General features: G+C 42.6%; 1 protein-coding gene across 4 annotated transcripts in view; it reads right to left on the bottom strand.

The window, feature by feature from the left end:
- PAPOLA (poly(A) polymerase alpha) overlaps positions 1 to 27159 on the bottom strand; it is a 104721-nt gene that overhangs the window by 60311 nt on the left and 17251 nt on the right. For all 4 annotated transcript variants that reach the window (XR_007774592.1, XM_050954469.1, XM_050954468.1 and 1 more), the window contains exons 2-7: positions 13146 to 13319; positions 6142 to 6208; positions 4560 to 4641; positions 3888 to 3997; positions 3444 to 3497; positions 1771 to 1882 (exon numbers count right to left, since the gene is read on the bottom strand). Coding sequence is in view for 3 of the 4 variants with exons in the window: in XM_050954469.1 (XP_050810426.1) it covers positions 1771 to 1882; positions 3444 to 3497; positions 3888 to 3997; positions 4560 to 4641; positions 6142 to 6208; positions 13146 to 13319 (599 nt within the window). In the remaining variant the exon portion in view is untranslated. The remainder of the gene's footprint in view (positions 1 to 1770; positions 1883 to 3443; positions 3498 to 3887; positions 3998 to 4559; positions 4642 to 6141; positions 6209 to 13145; positions 13320 to 27159) is intronic.

The following is a 27159-nucleotide window of genomic DNA, read 5'->3' as shown; positions in this document are numbered from 1 at the left end:
TTCCCTGACCGCCCCCCTCTCTAATCACCCCCAGGACCTCACCCCTACACAATCCCCGTCCCTAATTGCTCTGACCCCATCCAGCCCCGCATCAACAGGCACTCACCGGCAGCGGTGGGAAGCAGAGCAGCACATCCCCAATCCACTCCACTCCGCCAGCTTCCAGCTGCGGTGCTCCGATTCCCGCCGTGGGTGAGTGCGGGGAGGTTGGGGAAAGGATGTCCCCCCACTCCCTACTCACCTGTGGTGGGAAGCGGAGCGACGTGGCCCCAGCCCGCTCTGCTTTCCTTACCCCGGCCCCAGTTATGTCACTGGGGGGCAGCTGGAGAAAGGTTCTGCACTCACCTGCTCGGCGGGTGGAGCGAGGTAGCCCCAGCCCAATCCACTCTGCCAGCTCCCACGCTCTGCTTCCTGCTGCCAGTGAGTGCAGGGAGAAAGGATACCCTCGCTCCCCGTACTCACCTGCGGCAAGAAGCAGAGCACTGTGGCTGGGAGCCGGCAGAGTAGAGCAGGCTGGGGCCAGGCTGCTCCACTTCCACTGCTGCTGGTGAGTGCGGGGGGGGATCCCCTTCCCCAAGCCCCCTCCCCCGCTAATCCCCCGGACCACTCTGGGACTGAGGGGTCCCCAAAAGTGCCCTCTCCACAGCTCCTTCCCCCCAGACCCTGGGGGAGTGAAGCCCCTGTTCGCCCCCGAGACCCTCTGCCCCTTATCAAAGCGCTCGGCCCTGGCCTGGCCCGACACCCTTAACACGCTGCTCAGAGCAGCGTGTCAGAGCTTTACCGTGTTATATGCGAACCTGCATTACATCGGGGTAGAGGTGTATACCATTAACTCAGTGGAGTACCAACTCTGAAGCTTACGGATGCATTTTAGTACTAACTTTAACTGCTTCACCAATTTTAGCTAAACTCCTCTAGTTAATGTATGGTGGCAACTATTGCTGTTAAACTCAGGGAGACGCTAGTTGGTGGGAGCCAGGAGTTCAAGGCTCCTTCACAAGACATTTCACACAAGCAGAAGGCACAATGGTGCTGAAAATTTCAAGGCCAAATAAAACTGACTTTAATAGAACAAGGAATACTGTCCTGATTACATTTTTAACCTAATAAAATGCCTATTTTTTAAAATTTGAAGCAGTCAGAAGTTCCAATTTGCCACAGAAACCAAAGAGCCCTCACTTCAGATTTTATACCTATTTTGTGACAAAACACGTGATCCCGGGTACAGAGTTGCATTATATAAAAATGCAATTTTCATCTACGCTAACATTTTGATATGTCAATGAAAACGCTTATTTTACACCTCAGAAGTTAGATCAACTATAAAAACTTGGCAAATTTATTGAGGGTCTGACAGCACCTGGCAAGTAATCTTGATACTAGGTAGGCCTCAAATCAGTAGTGTTTTGACATTCCTAATTTGCCATGGAAGAGACTGCTTATATATATATTTCATGAATAAGTGACTAGTGCTGCAGGTGAGACCTCCACAACCAACTCAATTTGAAGTTTCTAGGCTTCGATGTTTAAGACGTGATTTGAAAAGGAGGCATAAGAATCTAACAGAAAGAACAGGCAATTTTTCAATGTCATATCATAGTATTGGCTTGCACAAGTTACTTTAAAACTAGGCAAGTTGAACCACCAGGAGTTCACTTAAACTTTGCAACTCGGCTACATACCTATTGTACTGCCTCTCTCCCCCACATTCTATTAGACACTAACTTGACAGAGAAACTGATACTTAAAAATCCAAAGTTTTATACATACCGTTAAGACTTCGTATGCATCTAATGTCTAAATTTTTAAGTAGGCTATCATCTCGAAGGTCCAAATCCTCAGGAATAGTCTGCAGTGCTAATCTTGCAAACAAAATATCAATCTAAAAAAAAAATCAAAAAAAAAATCCAAACCAAAAATTGACTTTTAACCCTCAATCAAGTTATTTAGTGAATTATTTTAATCAAGTTTTCTATCAAGACAAAAAAAACCACTTATTCCCTTTACGGTAACTAATCTCTTTCCACAAACTAAATGGCCTAAGCCTGAATGCGTTTACCACTAATAAACGTTAAAGAAATGCTCTCACCATCCGCCCTCCTTCCTATGATATTACCTCTAAGTCAACTCTAGGATGCAAGAAACAACCCAATTCATCTAACCTGAGGTTGAATAGGGAAACCGGTCTGAGACAATTTTCCTTGCAAATACCATTGAATTGCAGAAAAGAAGTGAATAATTTGCCTGGCACTAAACTTGCATTGAGAATTGAGGTTGTGAGTCAGAGATCCCAATAGCTGCTGCAGTTTGGGGCACTGGTATTGACACTCCTGCTGTTGACTCTGGCTTTTGTATTTCTTTACAGATGTTATTTTGGAAAATCTTTCCAGCTGCAGGAGGAGGAAATCATTCTTTTCCTGTACTCATAACAAGGGGTAGGAGACAGACCTGACTAGAAGGGATACAGGATGAGGGAGCATAACTCCAAGCTAAACCTGGGGGCAGGGGGAGGCGTTGTGATTCAAAAGAGCAAAAGATGAGAGAGTGTTCCCATGCAAAGGATTCTGAACCTCCTAAACTATCTGCCAGTGGATTACCTAACCCAGTCAAAGGGATTTGATAAGAGATCTCTGGAGGCAGAGAGTTGGTATATTATCAACAAAGGAAGCTAATGGGTTGATAGGTGGTCAGAGAGGAGACTACTTTTAAGAGATGTAAGCTACTCACTTCTGTTTTTTCAGTAACTAAGCTGAAAATATCATACCTAAAACGCAAATCTAGATATAAATACAGCAAACTCTCTTTTACTATTTTCTCTGTTTTTAATAAATCTTATCTTGAGTTCAATTGCTTGTGTCCATACAACATCCCCTAACAAAAAAAAAAGTCCTGTAATTTGTAAGGAATAGTGCTGAAAGACAATGAATTCCTGGAAACTCTCACCATCTCTGCTAAGAGGCCTAAAAAAAAGGCAACCACCACTTGCAAAAAGTTGTGTTTCATTGAAGTAGGTAAGCAGAAAGGGAGAAACCAAAAGACCAAGGCAAAGACAAAAAGTGGCAGTGTTGTTAGTCAGAGATGTTAAATGGAGTTTGAAAATATTGGGACCAAAAGGATCACCTTGTTCTCTTTTACCAAGAGATTTAATTTTTGAAGTAATTTTGAGTTTGAAGACTGGATATTTAAGTGTTAATTTTTGCTAGTACTCGTTAAAAAAAACACCATAAGAATCTGTCATTGACTTGCAGACAAAAAGGACTCTATTAGTACTAATACTTACATTCAAAAGGCAGCCTTGTGTGATTGGCAGTTCACACAAGCAGTCGCCTTGACATATAACTCTAATAGGAATTACACACGCATCACAGGGAACCTTAAAAGTGTTAATGTTTTGATTATGACTATAGTAAAACCAGACTCAAAGACAGCTGGCTAAACCTTACCTCTATCCCATCAAAACACAGTTTGATAACTGGGACAAACGCCTCTTCAACAGCCTGGAAAAATAAATGTTCGGTATTATTTTCAACGTGGAAAAAAGAGTATCCACAAATAACACAATGACAAATTTAAATTACTACAACATTAGAATTTTATTGACATTTCTTCTCCTTCAGACTCAAAATGATTGCAATAAATAGAAGTAACTGACAAATCTTAATACACAGTAGAAGTTAGATGCTACCATTTTAATAGACAAATGATAGCTATTCTCAGTTTATGTCAATTAAAATCGTGATGTGAATCCTGTGGGATTTGACTGCAGTCTTTCCTACTCTTAATAGATGTAAACCACTTTTGCTTTACTTATTTATTCTGTATTTTTTCTGGTTACTAATTTTACACCATTGGTGTCCTAACAACCCTTTGGTAGAGGACCAACATACCCTTAAGTCTTTTACTTCTTCCTGTAGTTTCAGTTTTTCATAAAATGAGGTGAAAAAGTCACTCCTGTCAACATGCCTTGGTGCAACACATAATGCATCAATATCAGCTCCTAAAACACATGTTCATAAACACCATGAGGCTACAGACACTTTATACAAATACACAGAGAATACCAGCAACAGCCTACAACATAACATTCTATCAACAAAGAAAAATGCAATAGTCATCCTTTATACAGCTATAATCTAAGTATAAGATATTTCAAGATGCGCTCCAAAAGGAACAATTAATGTGTCTTTACCAACCATTGTACACATTGAAAATACCTACATATATCTCTTTGGTAAGGGAGGTTTACAACAGTTTTCAGTAACTGTACACTAAAGTCCTGAGAACCCAGATATACTCACTCCTCACACAACAAAATTATATGCATCTCTTTGTAACTTAGCCCTTTTACCTCCCAGACCCTGAACAAAAAGGGTTCCAGGATCTTACTTTGAACTGACTCTCCCTCCTCAAGGCATCAAATGAAATCATATACTTACCATGGCCACATGATACTTCAAAACCAAAGTAACTGTTCTAATGTCTTACATATGACATTTTATAAATACTTCATTAGGTCAAATATATAAATTTTGTTCCATAAGCAGCAAGGTAAATTTTACCTTTTGTGTGCACCCCTAGTCGGTAGGATCCAAACGTAAAAATTTTTCCTCCAACATTTTCTATTACGGATTGTGGAAGATTCTAATGGAGCAAATATACAACTAGTTATTGTATAAGCAAAGGACATTCAGACAATGGACAAAAGTTACAAGAGAAAACATAACAATGCAAACAAAGAAAATAAATGTTAAATTGCATATATTAAAGCTTATTCCTGTTATGATAGTTTGTTCTCATTTTAAAGAAATACACCAATAGCTAGAAGTTATCCAATTATCAACACTAGGTCACAATAATGGAATTTGGTGGAAGACAGAGGTAATAACTTGATACTCAGGAACCATGTATGATGTGACAAATATATACTATAGTGCTAGAAATTCGATGATGCTAGTTGTAACCATTCTATTACTTAGGAAACAACGGTCGAAAGATGGTTTGTGGACACAGTGTTCTGCTTAAGCTTGCTGTAGTAACCTATTAAGCACATCTGAGAGACCGGAACTCAGTCTATTGCATTAAAAACTAAGGTGTATCTGATCTACTGTGCATGAAACCATTAATTATGTTTATAATATTGTACAGTTATTTCTTTCAACTGTGATTTACTTCTAAGAAACTTACTAAATATAAATGTATCCAAGACAAAAATCATCAACAAGATGGGCAAGAATAATATTTAAAACTACCAAATCCATGCAATCTAAGCCCCACTTGCCAATTTTGGTTTTACATTCATTTTTCACTTTTATTTTAAGGGTTTTCCTCTTCAGTTTAATGTAGACATTCACATAAGGAAAACCAACTATACAGAGAAAACAGTAATATCAATTATACACAAAGTAAGTTGAAAAAAGGCTTTTAGTTACAGTCATCTTTGGTCTTAAATATATTATGTAAAAATTCAAACAGAAATGTGATTTTCAAGTTCGTATCTCTAAGAACTAGAAAATGAGAGTAGCTTAAATAATATGGCCCAACAATTTCAAAGAGCATTTTAAAAAAAATTAAAAAACCATTACTGCACTAAGAAAGTAACAATGAAAATTGTAATTAGGTGCCAATTGAAGTAAGTTCTGAAGAGTTAAGCTTCACAGGAAAAGTTAAAATAGCTCAATGTAAACTATAAGATCTTATATTTTGCTCTATCACAATATATATTTATCTCAGTCTCAAAAGAACTTTATTACTCCCAAACACCAGTTCAAATGATCAGATAAAAAAGTGTGTTGATAATTTTAAGCATGAAGTTAAAATTCAGTTTTTAGTAAGAATATGTAATAAATTCCAGTTCCACTTGAGTAGATGAATAGCTCCCCCCTCCGATTTGAAAACTAAGCAGCAGCTAAATATAAAATCTCTGAACATCTATTAACACAGAAGTTTCAGTCTTGCACACCTATCTAGTGAATGTTTACTAAAAGTGAAATCAAGACTATTAATCTTACTTTTATTTTCTAGTGAGCTAAGACTCTAGGGATTAAGTGAAATACATCTCTTGAACTAGGAATACATGCTGGAATTATCTTGTATGCAAGAAATTTTAATAAAAGTAACTCTACAAGGAAAATACATCCATACCTTGATTTCACTGATTTCCTGTATCCATTCCTTTACCAGATTATTTAACTTTCCCAAAATTAGAATCCTGTTGATACAATATCAGAATTCACAAACAATACAATTATAGCAAATTAATGGGTTTTACTAAGATTTTGATCACCATTACATAAAAAGGTAAATAGGGTACATTGGAAGTTAATCGCAGATCTTATCTGTTTTAATACAGCTACAGAATTGAATATATTCTGCAAATATTTCCACTATTTTTGTTACTCTAGTTGAACAAACAACTATTTCATTAATTTGAGCCAATAAGGGCTCTTTGGGATACACATAGGCATGAACTGTACACAGATTTTTAAGTGTGTGCATCCCAAACATGTGAACTTTCTATCATTTGCTCAGGTTCACATTTCCTGCAGTAATGAAAAGTAGAAAGACTTAAGTTTCAGAAAGTTTTAACACGAGATGTATACAGCAGGGGTAGGCAGCCTTTCAGAAGTGGTGTGCTGAGTCTTCATTTATTCACTTTAAGGTTCCGCGTACCAGTATAGTAACTCCTCGCTTAACGTTGTAGTTATGTTCTTGAAAAATGTGACTAAGTGAAACAACGTTAAGTGACTCCAATTTCCCCATAAGAATTAATGTGAGAAAGAGAGAGTGGGGTGGAGGGTAGATTCCAGGGAAATTTTTTTCACCAGAAAAAAAAATTATATATTATATAGATATACACACAGTGTAAGTATTAAACAATTTAATACTCTTCACAGCTATGATGATTGTGAAGCTTGGTTGAGGTGGTAAAGTTAGAGAGTGGAAAAGGAAGGAATATTTCTCAGGGAATGCTTTATTGCTAAATGATGAACCAGCACTTGGCTGAGCCCTCAAGGGTTAACACACAGATATATATTATGGAGATATACCTACTTCATAGAACTGGAAGGGACCCTGAAAGGTCATTGAGTCCAGCCCCCTGCTTTCATTAGCAGGACCAAGTACTGATTTTGCCCCAGATCCCTAAGTGGCCCCCTCAAGGACTGAACTTAAACCCAGGGTTTAGCAGGTGAACACTCAAACCACTGAACTATCCCTCCCTCCCCCCAGCTGTTGTTAATGTATCCTCTCACACAAGGCAGCACGAACACGAGGGAGGGGAGAATGATAGCAGACAGAGACAGACACACACCTTGTGTGGGAGAGAGAGAGAGAGAGAGATGCACACTGCCCTTTTAAGTAAGGTGACCCACGCTTAAGTGCATTGTCTTTTTAAGTGGATCAGGAAGTTGAGTCAGCAGCTGCTGCCCCAGGCTCTCTCTGTCTCTCTCCGTCCTCCCTGCTCTTTACAGAGAAGGGATAAGTGTGGTGTGGGAGCAGAATGGAGGGGGACACCTTGACATTAGCCTCCCTCATTCCCCCCTGCACAGCAACTAGGAGTCTCTGGGAGCAGCTCCAAGGCAGAGGGCGGAAGCAGCACATGGCAGTGGAGGGAGGGACTACTGAACTGCCAATTGCTAGCCTGCTGGATAGCTGCAGCACAGGCAACTTAGGGGAGCGAGGAGCTGATGGGGGAGCTGATAAGGGGGCTGCCGGTCCACCCTGGTTACAAGCCCCCACCAGCTAGCTACAACGGGCTGCTCTTCTTGGAAGCAGTGGACAAAGCAGGCGGCTGCCAAACAACTAGAAGGGAGCATTGCACAACTTTAAACGAGCATGTTCCCCAGTTGATCAGCAACGTAACAAAGAAACAACGTTAACTGGGATGACTTTAAGTGAGGCCAGCTGCAGCGGCACAGCAGCCAGCAAACAGAGCTGTAAACAGGGGAGTTTCAGAGGGAGTTCTCTTGGGGGAAGTTGCGGGGGAGACTAAGGCAGAGGAACTGACAGGCTAGTAAAGGGAGTGGGTGGAGGTCTGACAGTGTTCTGGTGCCTGTTGGGGTTTCGGGTGTGTTGTGTTTCTTGGACTACCAGGTTTTAGATGGGAAGGCTATGACTGATACAGAGGTAGCAGTGAAAGACACAGTGAGGATGACTGGATGTGGCAGCTGTGGCATGTACATGATCCTTGAAGGGGTACATGAAAATAGTTTTGTCTGCATGAAGTGCCGCCTGATAGAGCTGATGGAAGAAAAAATCCGAGGACTGGAGATGCAGGTGGAAACTCTGGTCGAGTTTAGAAGGGGGTTCGAGTAGATGATGGAGCACAGACACGAGGGGGGTGAAGGCATAAGCTCAGACTTTCAGACGGAAGCAGGACCAAAGAATTCTGAGGAGAGACTGCTGGGTGAGGAAAGTGGACGGTGGAAACATGTGACTAAGAGAACCAGGCAGAGGAAAAGACGGGCCAGTGAAGGAGAAATATAACTAAAGAACAGGTTTGCAGAGTTGGAAAATGAAGAAGGGGCACAGCAGGTGGTCGCTGAAGGAGCGAGGGCAAGGAAAAAGAGAAGAGCTGTTAGTCCTACAAGAGATGGAGAGGAGTCGGTGGAGGCAACACCAAATATAAGCCCCAGGAGGACTGCAAGGGTGAATAGGAATCGAGAGGACTTGCAGCCAGTGGGTGCAGGGGATAGACCAGAGAATCACACTGTCACCAGGAAAAGGCAGGTCTACGTGATTGGAGACCCTTACTGAGAAGAAAGAAAGGCCTGTAACTAGAGCTGATCGGGAGAACAGAAGGGTGTGCTGTCTGCCGGGTGCTAAGGTACAGGATGTGGACCTGAGGCTGAAAAGGATCCTAGCGGGAGCGGGAAAGAATCCATTGATTGTCCATGTGGGAACGAATGATACGGCTAGATTCTCGCTGGAATGTATCAAGGGAGACTATGCCAGACTGGGGAAGACGCTTAAGGAAATTGAGGCTCAGGTGATCTTCAGTGGGATTCTGCCGGTTCCTAGAGAAGGGCAACAAAGGTGTGACAAGATTATGGCAATCAACAGATGGCTCAGGCAGTGATGCTATAAGGAGGGCTTTGGGATGTACGGCCACTGGGAAGCATTTATGGACAGAAGACTGTTCTCTCGGGATGGATTTCACCTGAGTAAGGAGGGAAATAGACTTCTAGGATGGAGCCTCACCCAACTGATTAAGAGAGCTTTAAACTAGGAATTTGGGGGAGATGGTTGGGAGATGTCCAGGAGATCTCCACGCCGGAATTTAACCTTGAGAGGGAAGAAAACAAAGTAAGAGGGGATACAGCCGTGGACAGAAGAATTGACATAAGGAGGAAGGGTAGTGTAGATACCAGACTAACAGGTGATGCTGGTGGTAGAAAGTCTGTGCCTAATAGGGTAAAGAATGTCAGTGAAGCCAAACGGCAAAAATTAAGATGTCTGTACACTAATGCAAGGAGCCTAGGTAACAAAATGGAAGAACTAGAGCTACTGGTGCAGGAAGTGAAACCGGATATTATAGGGATAACAGAAACATGGTGGAATAGTAGTCATGACTGGAGTACAGGTATTGAAGGCTATGTGCTGTTTAGGAAAGACAGAAATAAAGGTAAAGGTGGTGGAGTAGTATTGTACATCAATGAGGAGGTTAACTGTAAAGAAATAAGAAGTGATGGAATGGATAAGACAGAGTCTGTCTGGGCAAAAATCACATTGGGAAAGAAAGCTACTAGAGCCTCCCTTGAGATAGTGCTTGGGGTGTGCTACAGACCACCGGGATCTGATTTGGATATGGATAGAGACCTCTTTAATGTTTTTAATGAAGTAAACAGTAATGGGAAACGTGTGATCATGGGAGACTAACTTCCCAGATATAGACTGGAGGACAAGTGCTAGTAAGAATAACAGGGCTCAGATTTTTCTGGATGTGATAGCAGATGGATTTCTTCACCAAGTAGTTGAAGAACCAACAAGAGGGGATGCCATTTTAGATTTGGTTTTGGTGAGTAGTGAGGACCTCATAGAAGAAATGGTTGTAGGGGACAACCTTGGTTCGAGTGATCATGAGCTAATTCAGTTCAAACTAGATGGAAGGATAAACAAAAATTGATCTGGGACTAGGGTTGACGACTTCTCAAGGGCTAACTTTAAAGAATTAAGGAAATTAGTTAGGGAAGTGGATTGGACTGAAGAACTTGTGGATTTAAATGCGGAGGAGGCCTGGAATTACTTTAAGTCGCAGCTGCAGAAAGCCTGCATCCCAAGAAAGGGGAAAAAAAACCATAGGCACGAGTTGTAGACCAAGCTGGATGAGCAAGCATCTCAGAGAGGTGATTAAGAAAAAGCAGAAAGCCTAAAAGGAGTGGAAGAAGGGTAGGATTAGCAATGAAAGCTACCTTAGTGAGGTCAGAACATGTAGGGATAAAGTGAGAAAGGCTAAAAGCTATGTAGAGTTGGACCTTGCAAAGGGAATTAAAACCAATAGTAAAAGGTTCTATAGCCATATAAATAAGAAGAAAACAAAGAAAGAAGTGGGACTGCTAAACACTGAGGATGGAATGGAGGTTAAGGATAACCTAGGCATGGCCCAATATCTAAATAAGTACTTTGCCTCAGTCTTTAATAAGGCTAATGAGGAGCTTAGGGATAATGGAAGGATGACAAAACGGGAATGAGGATATGGAGGTGGACATTACCACATCTGAGGTAGAAGCCAAACTTGAACAGCTTAATGGGACAAAATCGGAGGGCCCAGATAATCTTCATCCAAGAATATTAAAGGAACTGGCGCATGAAACTGCAAGCCTATTAGCAAGAATTTTTAATGAATTGGTAAACTCAGGGGTTGTACCGTATGATTGGAGAATTACTAACATAGTTCCTATCTTTAAGAAAGGGAAAAAACGTGATCCGAGTAACAATAGGCCTGTTAGTTTGACATCTGTAGTATGTAAGGTCTTGGAAAAAATTTTGAAGGAGAAAATAGTTAAGGACATTGAGGTCAATGGTAATTGGGAAAAGTTACAACATGGTTTTACTAAAGGTAGATCGTGCCAAACCAACCTGCTCTCCTTTGAGAAGGTGACAGATTATTTAGACAAAGGAAATGCAGTAGATCTAATTTACCTTGATTTCAGTAAGGCATTTGACACGGTTCCACATGGGGAATTATTAGTTAAATTGAAAAAGATGGGGATCAATATGAAAATTGAAAGGTGGATAAGGAACTGGTTAAAGGGGAGACTCCAACGGGTCGTACTGAAAGCTGAACTGTCAGGCTGGAAGGAGGTTACTAGTGGAGTTCCTCAAGGATCAGTTTTGGGACCAATCTTAGTTAACCTTTTTATTACTGACCTGGGCACAAAAAGCGGGAATGTGCTAATAAAGTTTGAGGACGACACAAAGCTGGGAGGTATTGCTAACACAGAGAAGGACCGGGATATCATACAAGAAGATCTGGATGACCTCGTAAACTGGAGTAATAGTAATAGGATGAAATTTAATAGTGAAAAGTGCAAGGTCATGCATTTAGGGATTAATAATAAGAATTTTAGATATACATTGGGGGCACATCAGTTGGAAGCAACAGAGGAGGAGAAGGACCTTGGAGTATTGGTTGATCACAGGATGACTGAGCCATCAATGTGATATGGCCGTTAAAAAAGCTAATGCAGTTTTAGGATGCATCAGGCGAGGTATTTCCAGCAAAGATAAGGAGGTGTTAGTACCATTATATAAGGCACTGGTGAGACCTCATCTGGAATACTGTGTGCAGTTCTGGTCTCCCATGTTTAAGAAGGATGAATTCAAACTGGAACAGGTTCAGAGATGGGCTACTAGGATGATGCGAGGAATGGAAAACCTGCCTTATGAAAGGAGACTCAAAGAGCTTGGCTTGTTTAGCCTAGCCAAAAGAAGACTGAGGGGGGATATGCTTGCTCTTAATAAATATATCAGAGGGATTAATATTAGGGAGGGAGAGGAATTATTTAAGCTTAGTACCAATGTAGAGACAAGAACAAATGGGTATAAACTGCACACTAGGAAGTTTAGACTTGAAATTAGACGAAGGTTTCTAACCATTAGAGGAGTGAAGTTCTGGAATAGCCTTCCAAGGGGAGCAGTGGGGGCAAAAGACATATCTGGCTTTAAGACTAAGCTTGATAAGTTTACGGAAGGGATGGTATGATGAGAGAGCTTAATTTTGGCAACTGATCTTTGATTATCAGCAGATAAGTATGCCCAGTGGTCTGTGATGGGATGTTGGATGGGATGGGATCTGAGTTACTGCAGAGAATTCTTTCCTGAGTGCTGGCTGGTGAGTCTTGCCCACATGCTCAGGGTTTAGCTGATCGCCGTATTTGGGGTCGGGAAGGAATTTTCCTCCAGGGCAGACTGGCAGAGGCCCTGGAAGTTTTTCGCCTTCCTCTGCAGCGTGGGGCATGGGCCACTTGCTGGTGGATTCTCTGCAGCTTGAGATCTTCAAACCACAATTTGAAGACTTCAATAACTCGGACATAGGTTAGAGGTTTGTTATAGAAGTGGATGGGTAGGGTTCTGTGGCCTGCTTTGTGCAGGAGGTCAGACTAGATGATCATATTGGTCCCTTCTGACCCTAAAGTCTATGAGGAGTTACTGTAATACATTTTTATGTTTTTAGAAGGACTCTTTCTACAAGTCTATAACATTAACTTAACTACTGTTGTATGTAAAGTAAATAAGGTTTTTAAAATGTTTAAGAATCTTCATTTAAAATTAAATTAAAACGCAGAGCCCCCCCAGGACCCGGGCAGTGCGAGTGCCACTGAAAATCAGCTCGTATGCCGCCTTTGGTACATGTGCCATAGGTAGCCTATCCCTGGTATAGAGGAAAGTAAAAGAGTAATACTAGAAGTAAGGGAATACATAAACTAACACTCCCAAATACAAGACTAGCCTTAACTCGGGGACATTAAAAAACTGTTAGAGCTCTGAATTCTGAGGGATTTTTCACTGATTCCTACTGTTCAGAAGAAAGAGTCCAGACTCTTCCAATAACGTTGTTAATTTTGAAAACAAAATTTAAATATGATTTTTCATTTCACTGAAATACACTTTAACATTAGAAAAAAACTACTGTAGCATTCACTCACCTGCGCTGCAGTTCCTCCTCTTCTTCAAACACACCAAAGGGCTTTAGGGTATCAATTAATTTCTGGGTAAGTATACAGTCAATCTCCTTGGGGGAAGCCAAACTGATAGGTGAGGTAATGCCATAATGCTTCTGTAGTTGCTGTGTTTGTTGTGATCCCTGGGTTGTAACTGGACTAGAAGATAATTAGATAAAATTACTGTCAGAAACATGACAAATTCTATTTTCTTTCATCATCGAATAATCAGCACAAAGACAGATCAAGGAAAAATCAAGATAAATCTTATTTGCAACCATTAGACCCCATAACCAGATTAAGTTGTCACTTTAAGATGAGTTTATGTAATGATTTTAATCTACTCTTTGATCAAGGAGTGATTATTTACTGTGAAAAGTTACTATAAATTGTCACTTTAGTCAGATTTGCTCCCTAAATACTTTACTTTTAAAGTACTTTTGAAAGCAATATAAACTAGTTGAAAACAAATGCACATGTCCACCAGTATAATTAAACTGATTTTAAAACAATTGTAATTAAACTGGTGCAATTTGTGTGCATGGACAAGGCCTCAGTGATGTTAAGAATGAGAGAAATTTGCCATCAGAAACAGTTTTCAGATAAGCAAATGAGGGCAAATGTGGTCGACCATGTACTTCAGAATCAGGAAAAAAAATACAACTTCAAAAGAATTCTAAAAAACAAAATCAAGAGCCTATTAATAAAATTTGAACTGATTATGTGGAAGAGTTTATTATTTTAAAAGATGATCAAGTTTTATTACATAATACAGAAACTATTTGGTAATTGAACTATAAAGAAAACCCTGAAATATATAACCACCTTTGAGCACAGATGATTGAAGTTCATACGAAGACAATTGTCACTCAGATTAAAATTAATGAACAGAATTAATATTTTTGACCCAAAACTGTCATATCTAAAGAACAGAACAATGAGCAGTGAAAAGATGTTTTGACTAAAAGATTATTCTCAGGAACATATATGAACAACAGGGTGGATAAAAATCTTTTTTTTTTTTAATTGGATTTTTAAAATTTAAAATCAGGTTTTTTTTTTGATAAAATACTTTTTCAGGAAAAACCTATCTAAAACTAGTTTTAGATAAGATACAGCAGTGGTCCCCAACCTTTTTGTGATCAGTAGCACATTCATGTTTTCAGAAGAGTGTGGCGGGCGCCAACAATTTTTCAAGGCTTATTTTGTATTTGTACATTAAATAATACGAAAATCATCATATTTAATATAACATAATATATAAATCCAGAGAGAAGCTGGAGAGAAGCTGCGAAAACAGAGAACACCGGCGCCCGCAGCCCCACAGTTCTCTGTTCCAGGCAGCCGTGGGGCTGTGGCTTGTCTCCCCTGCTAGGCACAAGGCGGGCCCCATGCCTGCTGGGAACAGAGAACACTGCGCTCACAGCCTGAGTTCTCTGTCCCCGTCAGATGTGGGGCCAAGGCTTCTCTCCTCTGCTGGGCACTAGGTGGGCGCACATAAATGCCCCAGCGGGCGCAACGCTGGGGACCACTGAGATACAGTATAGCTCAAAGATCTCATCATGGAATATGGATTATAAATTCTAATTCTACAGTATGAGACAATATATTCATGTAATGTTTAAGAAAAGTTTTGTAAACAAGTTCCAATAGTTCATGGATTAGGGATCCAATATTATGGAGTTCCAGGGGCTTCTGTACAGATTATTTAGGTGAATCTTTCTATTTACCGAATGGGACTCAATACTCAGTCTAGAAGATACCCCCAGAGATGCTTACTTTTGTAGTTCTCAAACTATGGATTTGTGTCTCCAAAGATCACGTGTCAACAGTAAATAAATAAATAAATAAATATTTAGAGGTGAGAAATAACAGACCTCAACTGTTCCTCTACAAATTTGTGTACACAGAGTCAATCCCTTACCTCTCTCTAAAAGTGCAAAGTTTCAAAAAGTTTAATCAACAGATGATTGTTGGGCAAGGAGATATATCTGGACAAGGAGAAGAAGTCTGGAGATAAACGTGAGAAGGGAGGGACAGGTAGTAGAAACAAAAAGTGAAACTTTTTGAGCAGCATATTCCAGATGTCTTGAGGTCTGAATGTAGCCTTCATTGATTTGAGATCTACCATACACTATTCTCTCACTAGAAGGGAAAACTTGAAATTGCAGCAGGCTGTTAAAGAGACCCAGTTTGGGAATAAGAATCATTCAAGAAATATCTGTTTGCTGATGATATTTTAAAGAAAGTCACACAGTGAACTGGTGGAAGTCACTTAGGCACTTGGATTCAGGCCATGGCTACACTAGAGAGTTGCAGCGCTGGTGAGGGGGTTACAGCGCTGCAACTTAGGATGTGGCCACACTTGCAAAGCACGGCCAGCGTTGCAACTCCCTGGTTGCAGGGATGTAGGGATTCCAGCGCTGGTGATCCAGAGCTGGTCAGCAAGTGTGGACGCCCACCAGCGCTTTTATTGACCTCCGGGGTATAAGGAGGTATCCCAGCATACCTTAGAAGCCTCTCTGGTAATCATGCACACTCCACTGCCCTGGGCTCAGCTGACCCCACCTTTAAATGCCCCAGGAATTTTAAAAATCCTCTTCCTGATTGCTCAGCCAGGTGTAGAGTGCAATCAATCATTCAATCAATCAGCGACCATGCCTCCACACCCCAGACGAGCCCCATCATGGAACAATTCCGAGCTGCAGGACCTCATCAGTGTTTGGGGTGAGGAAGCTGTGCAAGCACAGCTGCGCTCCAGCCGGAGAAATTATACCACCTATGGGCAGATATCACAGTCCTTGCTGAAAAGGGGCCATGAACGGGACGCGTTGCAGTGCAGGGTCAAAATAAAAGAGCTGAGGAGTGCTTACTGCAAAGCCCGTGAGGGAAATCGCCGCTCAGGAGCTGCCCCCACAACCTGCTGTTTTTACAAGGAGCTGGATGCCATACTTGGGTGTGACCCCACTGCCAATCCTAGGAGCACGATGGAGAGTTCAGAGCAGGGAGAAGTGGGGGAGGGTGTAGAGGAAGCCGAGAGTGAGGCTACTGGGGTGGAGGGAGACACCCCGGAGTCCCAGGAGGCATGCAGCCAAGAGCTCTTCTCAAGCCAGGAGGCTAGCCAGTCGCAGCAGCTGGAAGTTGCTGGTGAGGAAGAAGCTGAGGAGCGTGCTCGGGGTAAGCAGATTTTTATGTTTTGGGAGAGGAGGGTTGGGGTTATGGCTGCCTGCATGCATGCCTAAACGTGGAATAGCCCATTGATTTGCTCTATGACGTCTCTGTAATCTGCCTCGGTAATCTCTTGAAAAGTTGCAGCCAGAGCGTGGGCAATGTGCTTTCGCAAGTTTATAGGGAGAGCCACCATGGTCCTTGTCCCGATATGGCTAACTCGTCCGATCCACTGTGCAGCGAGGGGTGGGGGGACCATGGCTGCACACAGGCAAGCTGCATAGGGGCCAAGGCGGAATCTACATTGCTGTAGAAGACCCACCCTCTCTTCCCAGGTAACACGTAGCAGTGATATATCTGGCAGTAGCAAACCCTGTTGAGAATTTAGGGATATTTGAGTGCAGGGCGTCAGGTTCGCGGTCACCCCCCCAGCCCCGCGGTGCGTTCCGGTCTCCCCACCCCCTTCCAGCACGTAGCCAGCCCCGCGGTGTGCTCCGGTCTCTCCCCCCACCTTTCCAGCAGGTAGCCAGCCCCGCGGTGCGCTCCGGTCTCTCCCCCCACCTTTCCAGCAGGCAGCCAGCCCCGCGGTGCGCTCCGGTCTCCCCCCCCTTTCCAGCAGGCAGCCAGCCCCGCGGTGCGCTCCGGTCTCTCCCCCCACCTTTCCAGCAGGCAGCCAGCCCCGCGGTGCGCTCCAGTCTCTCCCCCCACCTTTCCAGCAGGCAGCCAGCCCCGCGGTGCGCTCCGGTCTCCCCGCCCTTTCCAGCAGGCAGCCAGCCCCGCAGTGCGCTCCGGTCTCCCCGCCCTTTCCAGCAGGCAGCCAGCCCCGCAGTGCGCTCCGGTCTCTCCCCACACCTTTCCAGCAAGCAGCCAGCCCAGCTGTGCGTTTCCCCCCCTCCCACCAGCAGGCCGGCAGTTACGCGGACCACCCCCTCCACCAGCAGCTCGCCACCTTCCTGTTCACTACTGTCCCCTGTGCAGGACACCAGCTACCTCCTGTATCCAGTGCAGATAAACCCCAGTGACCCATCGGTCAATTCCCCCTCCCAGGTGCAGTCGGGGCAGAAACACTCACCCCATTGCTCGCCATGCCTTCGCTTCCCTGGCCTCTCTGTGTTATGTTAGGTATGTGGGAAGGATGCTAGAAAAAGTCTAAAAACTCCTTCACTGTGTGATAATAAACAATGTAGCCTCTGTGTATTACATGTTTCTATCTATGTTTTTTTTAGTGACCTTGACTAATGCAGCCAGATCACTGGCCTCACGTCGCTTGCAGAACTTGAGAAAAAATCCGCGAAAATCAAAAGAAGAATTGATCAAAGCAGTTATGATCCACTACAACAGAGAAAGTAGGAAGACGCAGGAATGGAGAGAGAAAATGTATGAGTGGAGGCAAACAGAAAGCAGGAGAAAGGAATTGGCTACCAAAAAAACCTCAAAGCACCTGATAAGCCTCCTGGCTCGCCAAATTGAGTCTTTCGAGTCTCTTGTAGCCATGCAGGCAGATCTGTACCGTGGTATAACCCACACCCCTCCCAAAGCTCTCTTTCTTGTTCCCCAGTATTTGCACAGAACATCTTTCTCCAGCAGCCAGTTTCTTATTACCCCCAGCTGCCCCCAACACCTGTACAATCACCTACCAGCCCTGATAACTATAATTCTTACCCTGTGCACTCCACCCCCATTACTCTGCAGCATAGTAATCCTGAAGTGCAGCAGACATTGAACAGTAATCCGAACAGGACATATTCAAACCTCTGAATATACAGTCCACCACCCTAACCCCCCTGGCCTTTTATGTACTGTACTTTGAATAAAGGATTTTATGGCTTTTACAATACGTTTTATTATTGCAGGAAGTGGTAAATATTGTACCCCAAGGTAGAAAGGAGCACAGCAAAGGCACCAAACATTACTGTTGGCTCTCAGCATCAAATTGCTCCCTTAAGGCTCCCTAATCCTTGAAGCCCTTTCCTGGGCCTCTCTAGTAGCCCTGCTCTCTGGCTGTGCAAATTCATCCTCTAGGCGTCGAACCTCGGAGGTCCATTCCTCACTGAATCTTTCACCTTTCCCTTCACAAATATTATGGAGGGTACAGCACGCGGATATAATAGCGGAGATGCTGCTTTCCCCCAAATCTAGCTTCCCATAAAGACACCTCCAGCGCCCTTTCAAACGGCCAAAAGCACACTCCACAGTCATTCTGCACCGGCTCAGCCCGTAGTTGAACCGGTCCTTGCTCCTGTCAAGCTTCCCTGTATACGGTTTCATGAGCCGTGGCATTAAGGGGTAAGCGGGGTCTCCAAGGATCACAGTGGGTATTTCGACGTCTCCTACTGTGATCTTCCGGTCTGGGAAATAGTCCCGGCCCCCAACCTCCTGAACAGGGCACTGTTCCGAAAGATGCGTGCATCATGCACCTTTCCAGGCCATCCTGAGCAAATATCAGTGAAACGCCCACGGTGATCCACAAGCGCTTGCAGAACCACGGAGAAATACCCCTTGCGATTAACGTACTCTGATGCCAGGTGGGGTGGGGACAGAATAGGAATATGCGTCCCATCTGTTGCCCCTCCAAAGTTAGGGAAACCCATTTGTGCAAAGCCATCCACAATGTCCTGCACGTTCCCCAGAGTCACAGTTCTTCTTAGCAGAGTGCGATTAATGGCTGTGCAAACTTGCATCAGCACCATTCCAACTGTGGACTTTCCCACTCCAAACTGGTTCATCACCGATCGGTAGCTGTCTGGAGTTGTCAGCTTCCAGATTGCAATAGCCACCCGCTTCTCCACTGCCAGGGCAGCTCTCAATCTCGTGTCCCTGCGCCGCAGGGTAGGGGCGAGCTCAGCACACAGTCCCATGAAAGTGGCTTTTCTCATCCGAAAGTTCTGCAGCCACTGCTCGTCATCCCATGCTTGCAGGACGACGTGATCCCACCACTGAGTGCTGGTTTCCCGAGCCCAAAGGCGCCGTTCCACGGTGCTAAGCACGTCTGTTACTGCCACAAGCAATTGAGTGTCTTGAGCGTCAGGTGTTTCAATATCATCGTCTGACTCCTCACTGTCACTTTGCAGCTGAAGGAATAGCTCCACTGCCAGGTGTGATGTGCTGGCAACATTCATCAGCAAGGTCCTCAGCAGCTCAGGCTCCATTTGTAACAGAAATCTCAGAAATCGCGCTGCAGACTCACAATGCCGCCAAACTGCTCGGAATGTGCAGCAAAGCACCACGGGGCGTTGGAACAGGAAGCGGAAAGATCCGCACACTTCCTTCCCCTTCCCACAAGCCACAGCGCCAAAATGGGACAGCTGCCCAGAATGCACCACTCCCAACAGCGCTGCAAGTGCTGCAAATGTGGCCACACTGCAGCGCTGGTAGCTGTCAGTGTGGCCACACTGCAGCTGGCCCTACACAGCTGTACGAACACAGCTGTAACTACCAGCGCTGCAAAACTGTAAGTGCAGACATGGCCTCAGAGACTGTTGAAGTGATACTCTCTCACTTTTAACCAGGGCTTCTGGAGCTGTGCTCTGGCTCCGCTCCAGCTCCAGGCTCTGCTCCAAAGCCCTGCTTTTAACAGCAGTAGCTTCTTCTGCCAGTGTAGAAAGAATATTTTCTTCCTTTGGATTAATTCACTCCAAACCGAGAAATCATTTGGGACCTGGAAAAGCAGGAAAGCTTGTTTTTCTTTTCCAGATTATGAACAAACAGGAAAATGGAGGTGAAGATGACTGATTTAGCTGGAGAAGCCAATATTTTAAGTTTCTCATGTTGACCTGGCTGACATAGTCTATTTTAATTTGTGTGTTTTTTAATATTTCATTTAAATATTTTAGTTAAACAATTTTAACAAAAACAAATCTGATTTTTAAAAACTTGAATGTTTAACTAAATTAAAAAATTAATGTTTGTTTTGTTAAAATATTTTATGTTTTCTGTTGAAGAAAAAAATCCAGAATACATAATGTTGTTTTAGTTAACTAAAACAATTTAAATGTCTGTCTGGTGATGTTCTCTTCCTAATACAGCATGGTAAAAAAAATCCTCCAAATATTAATAATTAACCTGTTGAACTGGAGATATTTAAGTGGTTGGACTTAAACTATCTGCTTCATTTACCTTTGGCGAATGAAATAACCAATCATTCATTTCCTGATACAGCTGTAAAACAAATCTGAAAAGTTTTCAAAATAAATCACTGTTTAAAAATATATAGTGTGCACCTTCTAAAAATGAAACCTACATCTATCTGAGTTGTGAAGAATATGTATTAAGGTTATAACAACCAGCAAGAATGCACTTTTAGGTAGAAATCTAGGATTAAATTGAGCCTTCTTGACTAGTTATTTAAATCATGATTTAAATCAAATCCACTCTGATGAGCAAGACAAACAGCAGCTCAACAGCAGAGTACAGGGACTCTTATTTAGAAGCCACAGAAGCTGACAGGCTACAAGAGGTAAACTAATATTTTTGTTAAGTATTTAGTCATCAAATTTCTCTGGATCTGATTAACTTCTTCTGGCTTACATTACAACAAAATTGACAGCATCCACTGAAGTTAAGTTGCAGCAGGTTTTCCCTTGCAGCCCAGCCCTCGCGTTCCCTCCTTTTCCAATTGCTCATAACTTGAGAAATGAATGTTTGCACTGAAAGTTTTCCATGGTTCACTTCAGCACAAGTTAATTTTTGAAACAGTAAGCTATGTTTGAGAGTTGTTGTTATACAGGTAGAACTCAAACAGCTTCATCAAATGTTTCACATATGCATAACCAGACAATAACCACAAGTTTGATCAAAATTGATTTGTATCGATCTCACTGAAATCTAAGAAGCCCACCTTGAAGGAAACTGTTTGTGGATTTGAAATTATAAGCATTGAAAGTTTACTCACATATGTATATAGAATTTTCAAATAGAACTATTTGCGTCGTCTACAGTTTCAAACAAGGATTTTCAATCTACGCCACCACGCACAACCCTATAACCAGCCAAAAGTTTTTGCTGCCACTTAAAATATCCCTTTGTGATCACATTCCAAAATCATTTGCAGCCACAATTTCTAATTTTATAAATATAAAATAACAGTTTAAAAAAAATAAGTATTGATAGGTTGGGGGATGAGGAGAACAAAGAAAAAACAGTGGTGCATGCAGGCGAAAAGGAGGCATGAAGAATTATAACAGGAGCTAGAAACAGTAGCAGGAAAAAAGCCTGAGTCTGCTTGGAGTGGGTACTGTCAGCAAAGGACCTCCACACACAGAAGTCCTCTCCTAAATCATCATCTTTACTAGACGACTCGAGGATAGCTAATGCAACGCCTATTTTTAAAAAATGTTGCAAAGGCGATCCTGGCAGCTACAGGCCACTAAGACTAACTTCAGTACCAGGCAAATTGGTTGAACCTATAGTAAAGAACAGAATTATCAGACACAGAGGAGCATGTTACATTGGGGAAGAGTCCACACAGCTTTTGTAAAAGGAAATCATGCCACACCAATCTATTCGAACTCTTTGAGGGATTCAACAAGCATGAGGAAAAGGATGATTCAGCTGAAATAGCATACTGGAACTTTCAGAAAGCTTTGACAAGGTTACACACCAAAAATCTCTTTAGCAAAGTAATCAGTCATGGGCTAAGAGAGAAGGTCCTCTCATGGATCAGTAACTGGTTATAAGATAAGAAACAAATGGTAGGAATAAACCATCAGTTTTCACAATGGAAAGTAGGAATACTGTAGCACGATTCCCCCAGGAATCTGTACTGGGACTAGGACTGTTCAACATATTCATAAATGACCTGGAAAAGGGGGGTAAAGAGTGAGGTAGTAAAGTTTGCAGACAATATTAAATTACTCAAGGAGAGTTAAGTCCAAAGCTGACTGAGAAGAGTTACACAAAGCAATCTCATGAAACTGGGTGACCAGACAACAAAAAAATTATAGATGAAATTTAGTGTTGATAAGAGCAAAGTAACTCATACTGGAAAACAACCCCATATTTTATTTTTTTTTTATATATATATATATATATATATATATATATATATATATATATATATTACATTACACACACACAAAATCACGGGGTCTAAATTAACCATTACCAGACACGAAAGAAATCTTGGAATAATCAAGGATAGTTGTCAGAAAAGAGCTACTCAATGTGTAGCAGCAATCAAGAAAGCTAACAATGTTAGGAAACACTAGAAAAGGGAAAGAAAATATGACAAAAATACCACTACATAAATCCCTGGTAGTCCCACATCTTGAATACTGTGTGCAGTTCTGGCTGCCCCATCCCAAAAATATATATAAAAATTGAAAAAGGTACAGAGAAGGGCAACAAAAATGATTAGGGGTATGGAACAGCTTCCATATGAGGAGAGAATAAAAAGACTGGGATTGTTCAACTTCAAAAAAAAAGAGCATATGATAGGGGTCCATAAAATCATGAATGTGTGGAGACAGTGAAGAGAGAAGTGTTATTGACCCCTTCTCATAACACAAGAATCAGGGGTCACCCAATGAAATTAATAGGCAGCAGGTTTAAAACAAACAAAAAGGATGTGCTACTTCATACAATGCAGTCAATTTGTGGACCTCGTTGCCAGAAGACGATTTGAAGGCCAAAAATGTAACGGGGTTCAAAAAAGAATTAAGTAAGTTCATAGAGGATAAGTCCATTGATGGCCATTAGCCATGGCAGTCTGAGACTCAACCCACGCTTTAGGTGTCCCTAAACCTCTGAACTGCCAGGACCTGGAAGTGGACAATAGGGGATGGGATCACTCCATAATCCCCCTGTTCTGTTCATGCTCTGAAGCATCTGGCACTGGCCACTGTCAATAGACCAAAATATTGGGCTATATGCACCACTGGTCTGACCCACATGGTCATTCTTATGTTGTCGTAGTGATGCAGGCAGGAGTCTCACTGCTGTTGGTCTTCAGATTGGCTGCAGCCATCCGTGCTTCTCAGCTCCCTGCTCCCTTTTTCAGGTAAGCTGGAGATCAGTCCAAGAGGCAGGAAACCTTAGCCACTACTATGACAGTAAAGGGAGACTCTCTGTGTACGAGTCCTCGTGCAACCTCACTGTGGACTTAGCATAACTGACTGTTAATGAGAAATTGCCAGCATTGAGAAGGGCAGCATAAATTGTTTTACCTGGCATTTGTGGGTGGGAGAAGTAACCTTAATTAGAAGATCCAAGTTCAAACTCAGAGGAAACCAGGATCTTCAGTCACAAGAGGTACCTGACAAGCAAGGGGCATGTGATTTGGTGAAATTGGCAAAGTTTCGCTGATAATTAGATTTATTACCTGGACTAGTAAGTACTGGGTATGTTTTTCAAGCTTAGTATTTGATCTACAGACTAATGGTGCATTTAGGCTGTGATGCAGAGAATGGCTTAGCAGCCTGCTTATCAGATTTGGCATCATATGCTCACTGATGTCAAGGTTAAAGTCTTGTAGGCAAGAATGGCTCTGGCCTTCATTCTTAAATTATATAAATTTGAGTTCCATGCAGTTTCTTGCATGAATTTTATTATTTTCCCCACAAGACATTTTAAAAAAAGTAAAGCCCTGTCCTTTCTGTATGGACATAGAAGAGCCTATCATGGATTTTTTTTAAGAACAGTAACCTGCTCCAGGGGTACCGTACAATTCCCCAGCTCTCCACAACTGTTACATCTGATGTTCTAGTTAGCTGCTTTCCTCCATTGCAGAAACTGGTGCATAAACATCAAATGTTACAATATATTGTTCTTATCTGGGACACATTTAATCAGGAGAACTTTAGTGGGACATCTCCCAGGAAACTGTCCTAGCCTAATTACCTTTTACTATCATGACTTGTCTTAGTTGGGGCAGTATTAGTAACAGTAAACTTTCAGCAATAAGATTAATCCAAATCGTAATTAATTTCAGGGCATGCTGAAAGACGCTCCTCTTCAGTAAAACATTCCTACCATAACTGGCAAGATGATTAATACTCTGCAGGCAGACTCTCCCAGGAGTATAGCAGGAGCAGAAAACTCATCATTCACTAGGGATTTTCACCATGCTGATTTAGTTTACAGGAAGTGTTTAAATACTATGACAATAAATACTAAAGAAAATCCTATGGCCTTGCCTCCACTAGAGAAATCAACAGTTTGTAAGTGATCTTCTACTAAATTCATGTAAACACAAACAATTCAGTGTGTCCACATTAAACATACTGAAATAACTTAAGAATTTGTGCATGTCTACCCTACATCAACAGGAGCACTACTCTAAACAATCTCAGGCTGTGTCTAGAGAGCTGTACCAATGCAGCTGCACTGCTGTAAAATTTCTCATGTAGCCACTCTATGCCAATGGCAGAGCTCTCCTGCCGAAACAGCTGCGTACACTAGAGCTTATGCCCGCATAACTTGTGCTGCTGAAGGGGTGGAATATTTACACCCGAACGACATAAGTTTTGCTGACATAAATGGAAGTGTAAACATAGCCTCAGTAACAATTTCCTCTAAGTACCTATGCCACAGTTCGTGGCACAGCTTCCAGAAGCAGTGAATTCCAAGAGATTTCAGAAGGCTGAAGGTGAATTGTAGGGCTGTAATGGAAGAACTAGTTGAAACACACCAGCAATTCTGTCCCCTCAGTTAGATCAAAATATTTCAGGCTGAAATTTAGGCTATTCTAAATGATATTTACCATTTTTACAAGCCACTTGGAGCACTTTTGTGTGAAGTCATTTTAGGAAAAACAAATGGTACACTGCATGACATATTAGTGTAGACAAGGCCTAGGATAGCTAGCAAGAGATGAAATTGACTTAAGGGAGATAAATTTAGCTAATGTGAAGTAATAAAGTGATGTTTAAACACATTTAAAAAGACAATAGTTCTTTTATTTGAGGCATTGTTTGTATTAGAAAATTAAGCTGTCTCAACTACATTGCTCAGGGGTGTGAAAAAATCCACATCTGAGTGGCATAGTTAAACTGACTTAACCCTCACTGTTCTTTCCTTGACCTATGGTATGTCTACACTAGAAACTTCCAAGCACTGCCACGGAAGCGCTCCCATAGCAGCGCTTTGAAGTGCCAGTGTGGTCACGCACAAGCACTGGAAGAGAGCTCTCGCAGCACTCCTGGTAATCCACCTCCTCAGACCCTATGCCACCAGCACTCCCAGCTATCTCTGTGACACCACTGATTTCCTGAGGAAACTACAATGCATTGGTGACCTTCCAGAAAACACCATCCTAGCCACCATGGACTAGAAGCTCTCTACACGAACATCCCACACACAGATGGAATACAAGCTGTCAGGAACAGCATCCCTGATGATGCCACAGCACAACTGGCTGCTGAGCTCTGTGCCTTTATCTTCACACACAACTATTTCAAATTTGATGACAATATATATCTCTATATCAGTGGCACCACTATGGGCACCCGCATGGCCCCACAATATGCCAATATTTTTATGGCTGACCTGGAACAACGCTTCCTCAGCTCTCGACAACTCACACCCCTTCTCTACCAACGCAACATTGATGACATCTTCATCATCTGGACCCATGGGGAGGAGACTGGAAAAATTCCACCACGATTTCAACAGCTTCCACCCCACCATCAACCTCAGCCTGGACCAATCTACACAGGAGGTCCACTTCCTGGACACCACGGTGCAAATAAGTGATGGTCACATTAAAACCACTCTATACCGAAAACCTACCGACCGCTATGCTTACCTTCATGCCTCCAGCTTCCATCCCGGGCACATCACACGATCCATTGTCTACAGCCAAGCACTGAGGTACAATCGCATCTGCTCTAATCCCTCAGACAGAGACCAACACCTACAAAACCTCCACCACGCATTCTCAAAACTACAATACCAGCACAAGGAAATAAGGAAACAGATCAACAGAGCCAGACGTGTACCCAGAAGCCTCCTACTGCAAGACAAACCCAAGAAAGAAACCAACGGGACTCCATTGGCCATCACATACAGTCCCAGCTAAAACCCCTCCAACGCATCATCAGGGATCTATAACCCATCCTGGACAACGATCCCACACTTTCACAGGCCTTGGGTGGCAGGCCAGTCCTCGTCCACAGGCAACCTGCCAACCTGAAACATATTCTCACCAGTAACTGCACACCGTACCATAGTAACTCTAGCTCAGGAACCAATCCATGCAACAAACCTCGATGCCAACTCTGCCCACATATCTATACCAGCGACACCATCACAGGACCTAACCAGATCAGCCACAACATCACCGGTTCATTCACCTGCACGTCCACCAATGTAATATATGCCATCATATGCCAGCAATGCCCCTCTGCTATGTACGTCGGCCAAACTGGACAGTCGCTACGGAAAAGGATAAACGGACACAAATCAGATATTAGGAATGACAATATACAAAAACCTGTAGAACACTTCAACCTCCCTGGCCACACTATAGCAGACCTTAAGGTGGCCATCCTGCGGCAAAAAAACTTCAGGACCAGACTTCAAAGAGAAACTGCTGAGCTTCAGTTCATCTGCAAATTTGACACCACCAGCTCAGGATTAACAAAGACCGTGAATGGCTTGCCAACTACAAAACCAGTTTCTCCTCCCTTGATTTTCACACTTCAACTGTTAGAACAGGGCTTCATCCTCCCTGATTGAACTAACCTCATTATCTCTAGCTTGCCTGCATCTATATCTCTGCCCCTGGAAATTTCCGCTACATGCATCTGACGAAGTGGGTATTCACCCACGAAAGCTCATGCTCCAAAACGTCTGTTAGTCTATAAGGTGCCACAGGATTCTTTGCTGCTTTTAC

The sequence above is a fragment of the Gopherus flavomarginatus genome, chromosome 5, assembly GCF_025201925.1.
Source record: "Gopherus flavomarginatus isolate rGopFla2 chromosome 5, rGopFla2.mat.asm, whole genome shotgun sequence".
Lineage (NCBI taxonomy): Eukaryota > Metazoa > Chordata > Testudines > Testudinidae > Gopherus > Gopherus flavomarginatus.
This window is presented reverse-complemented; position numbering and strand designations above follow the sequence as displayed.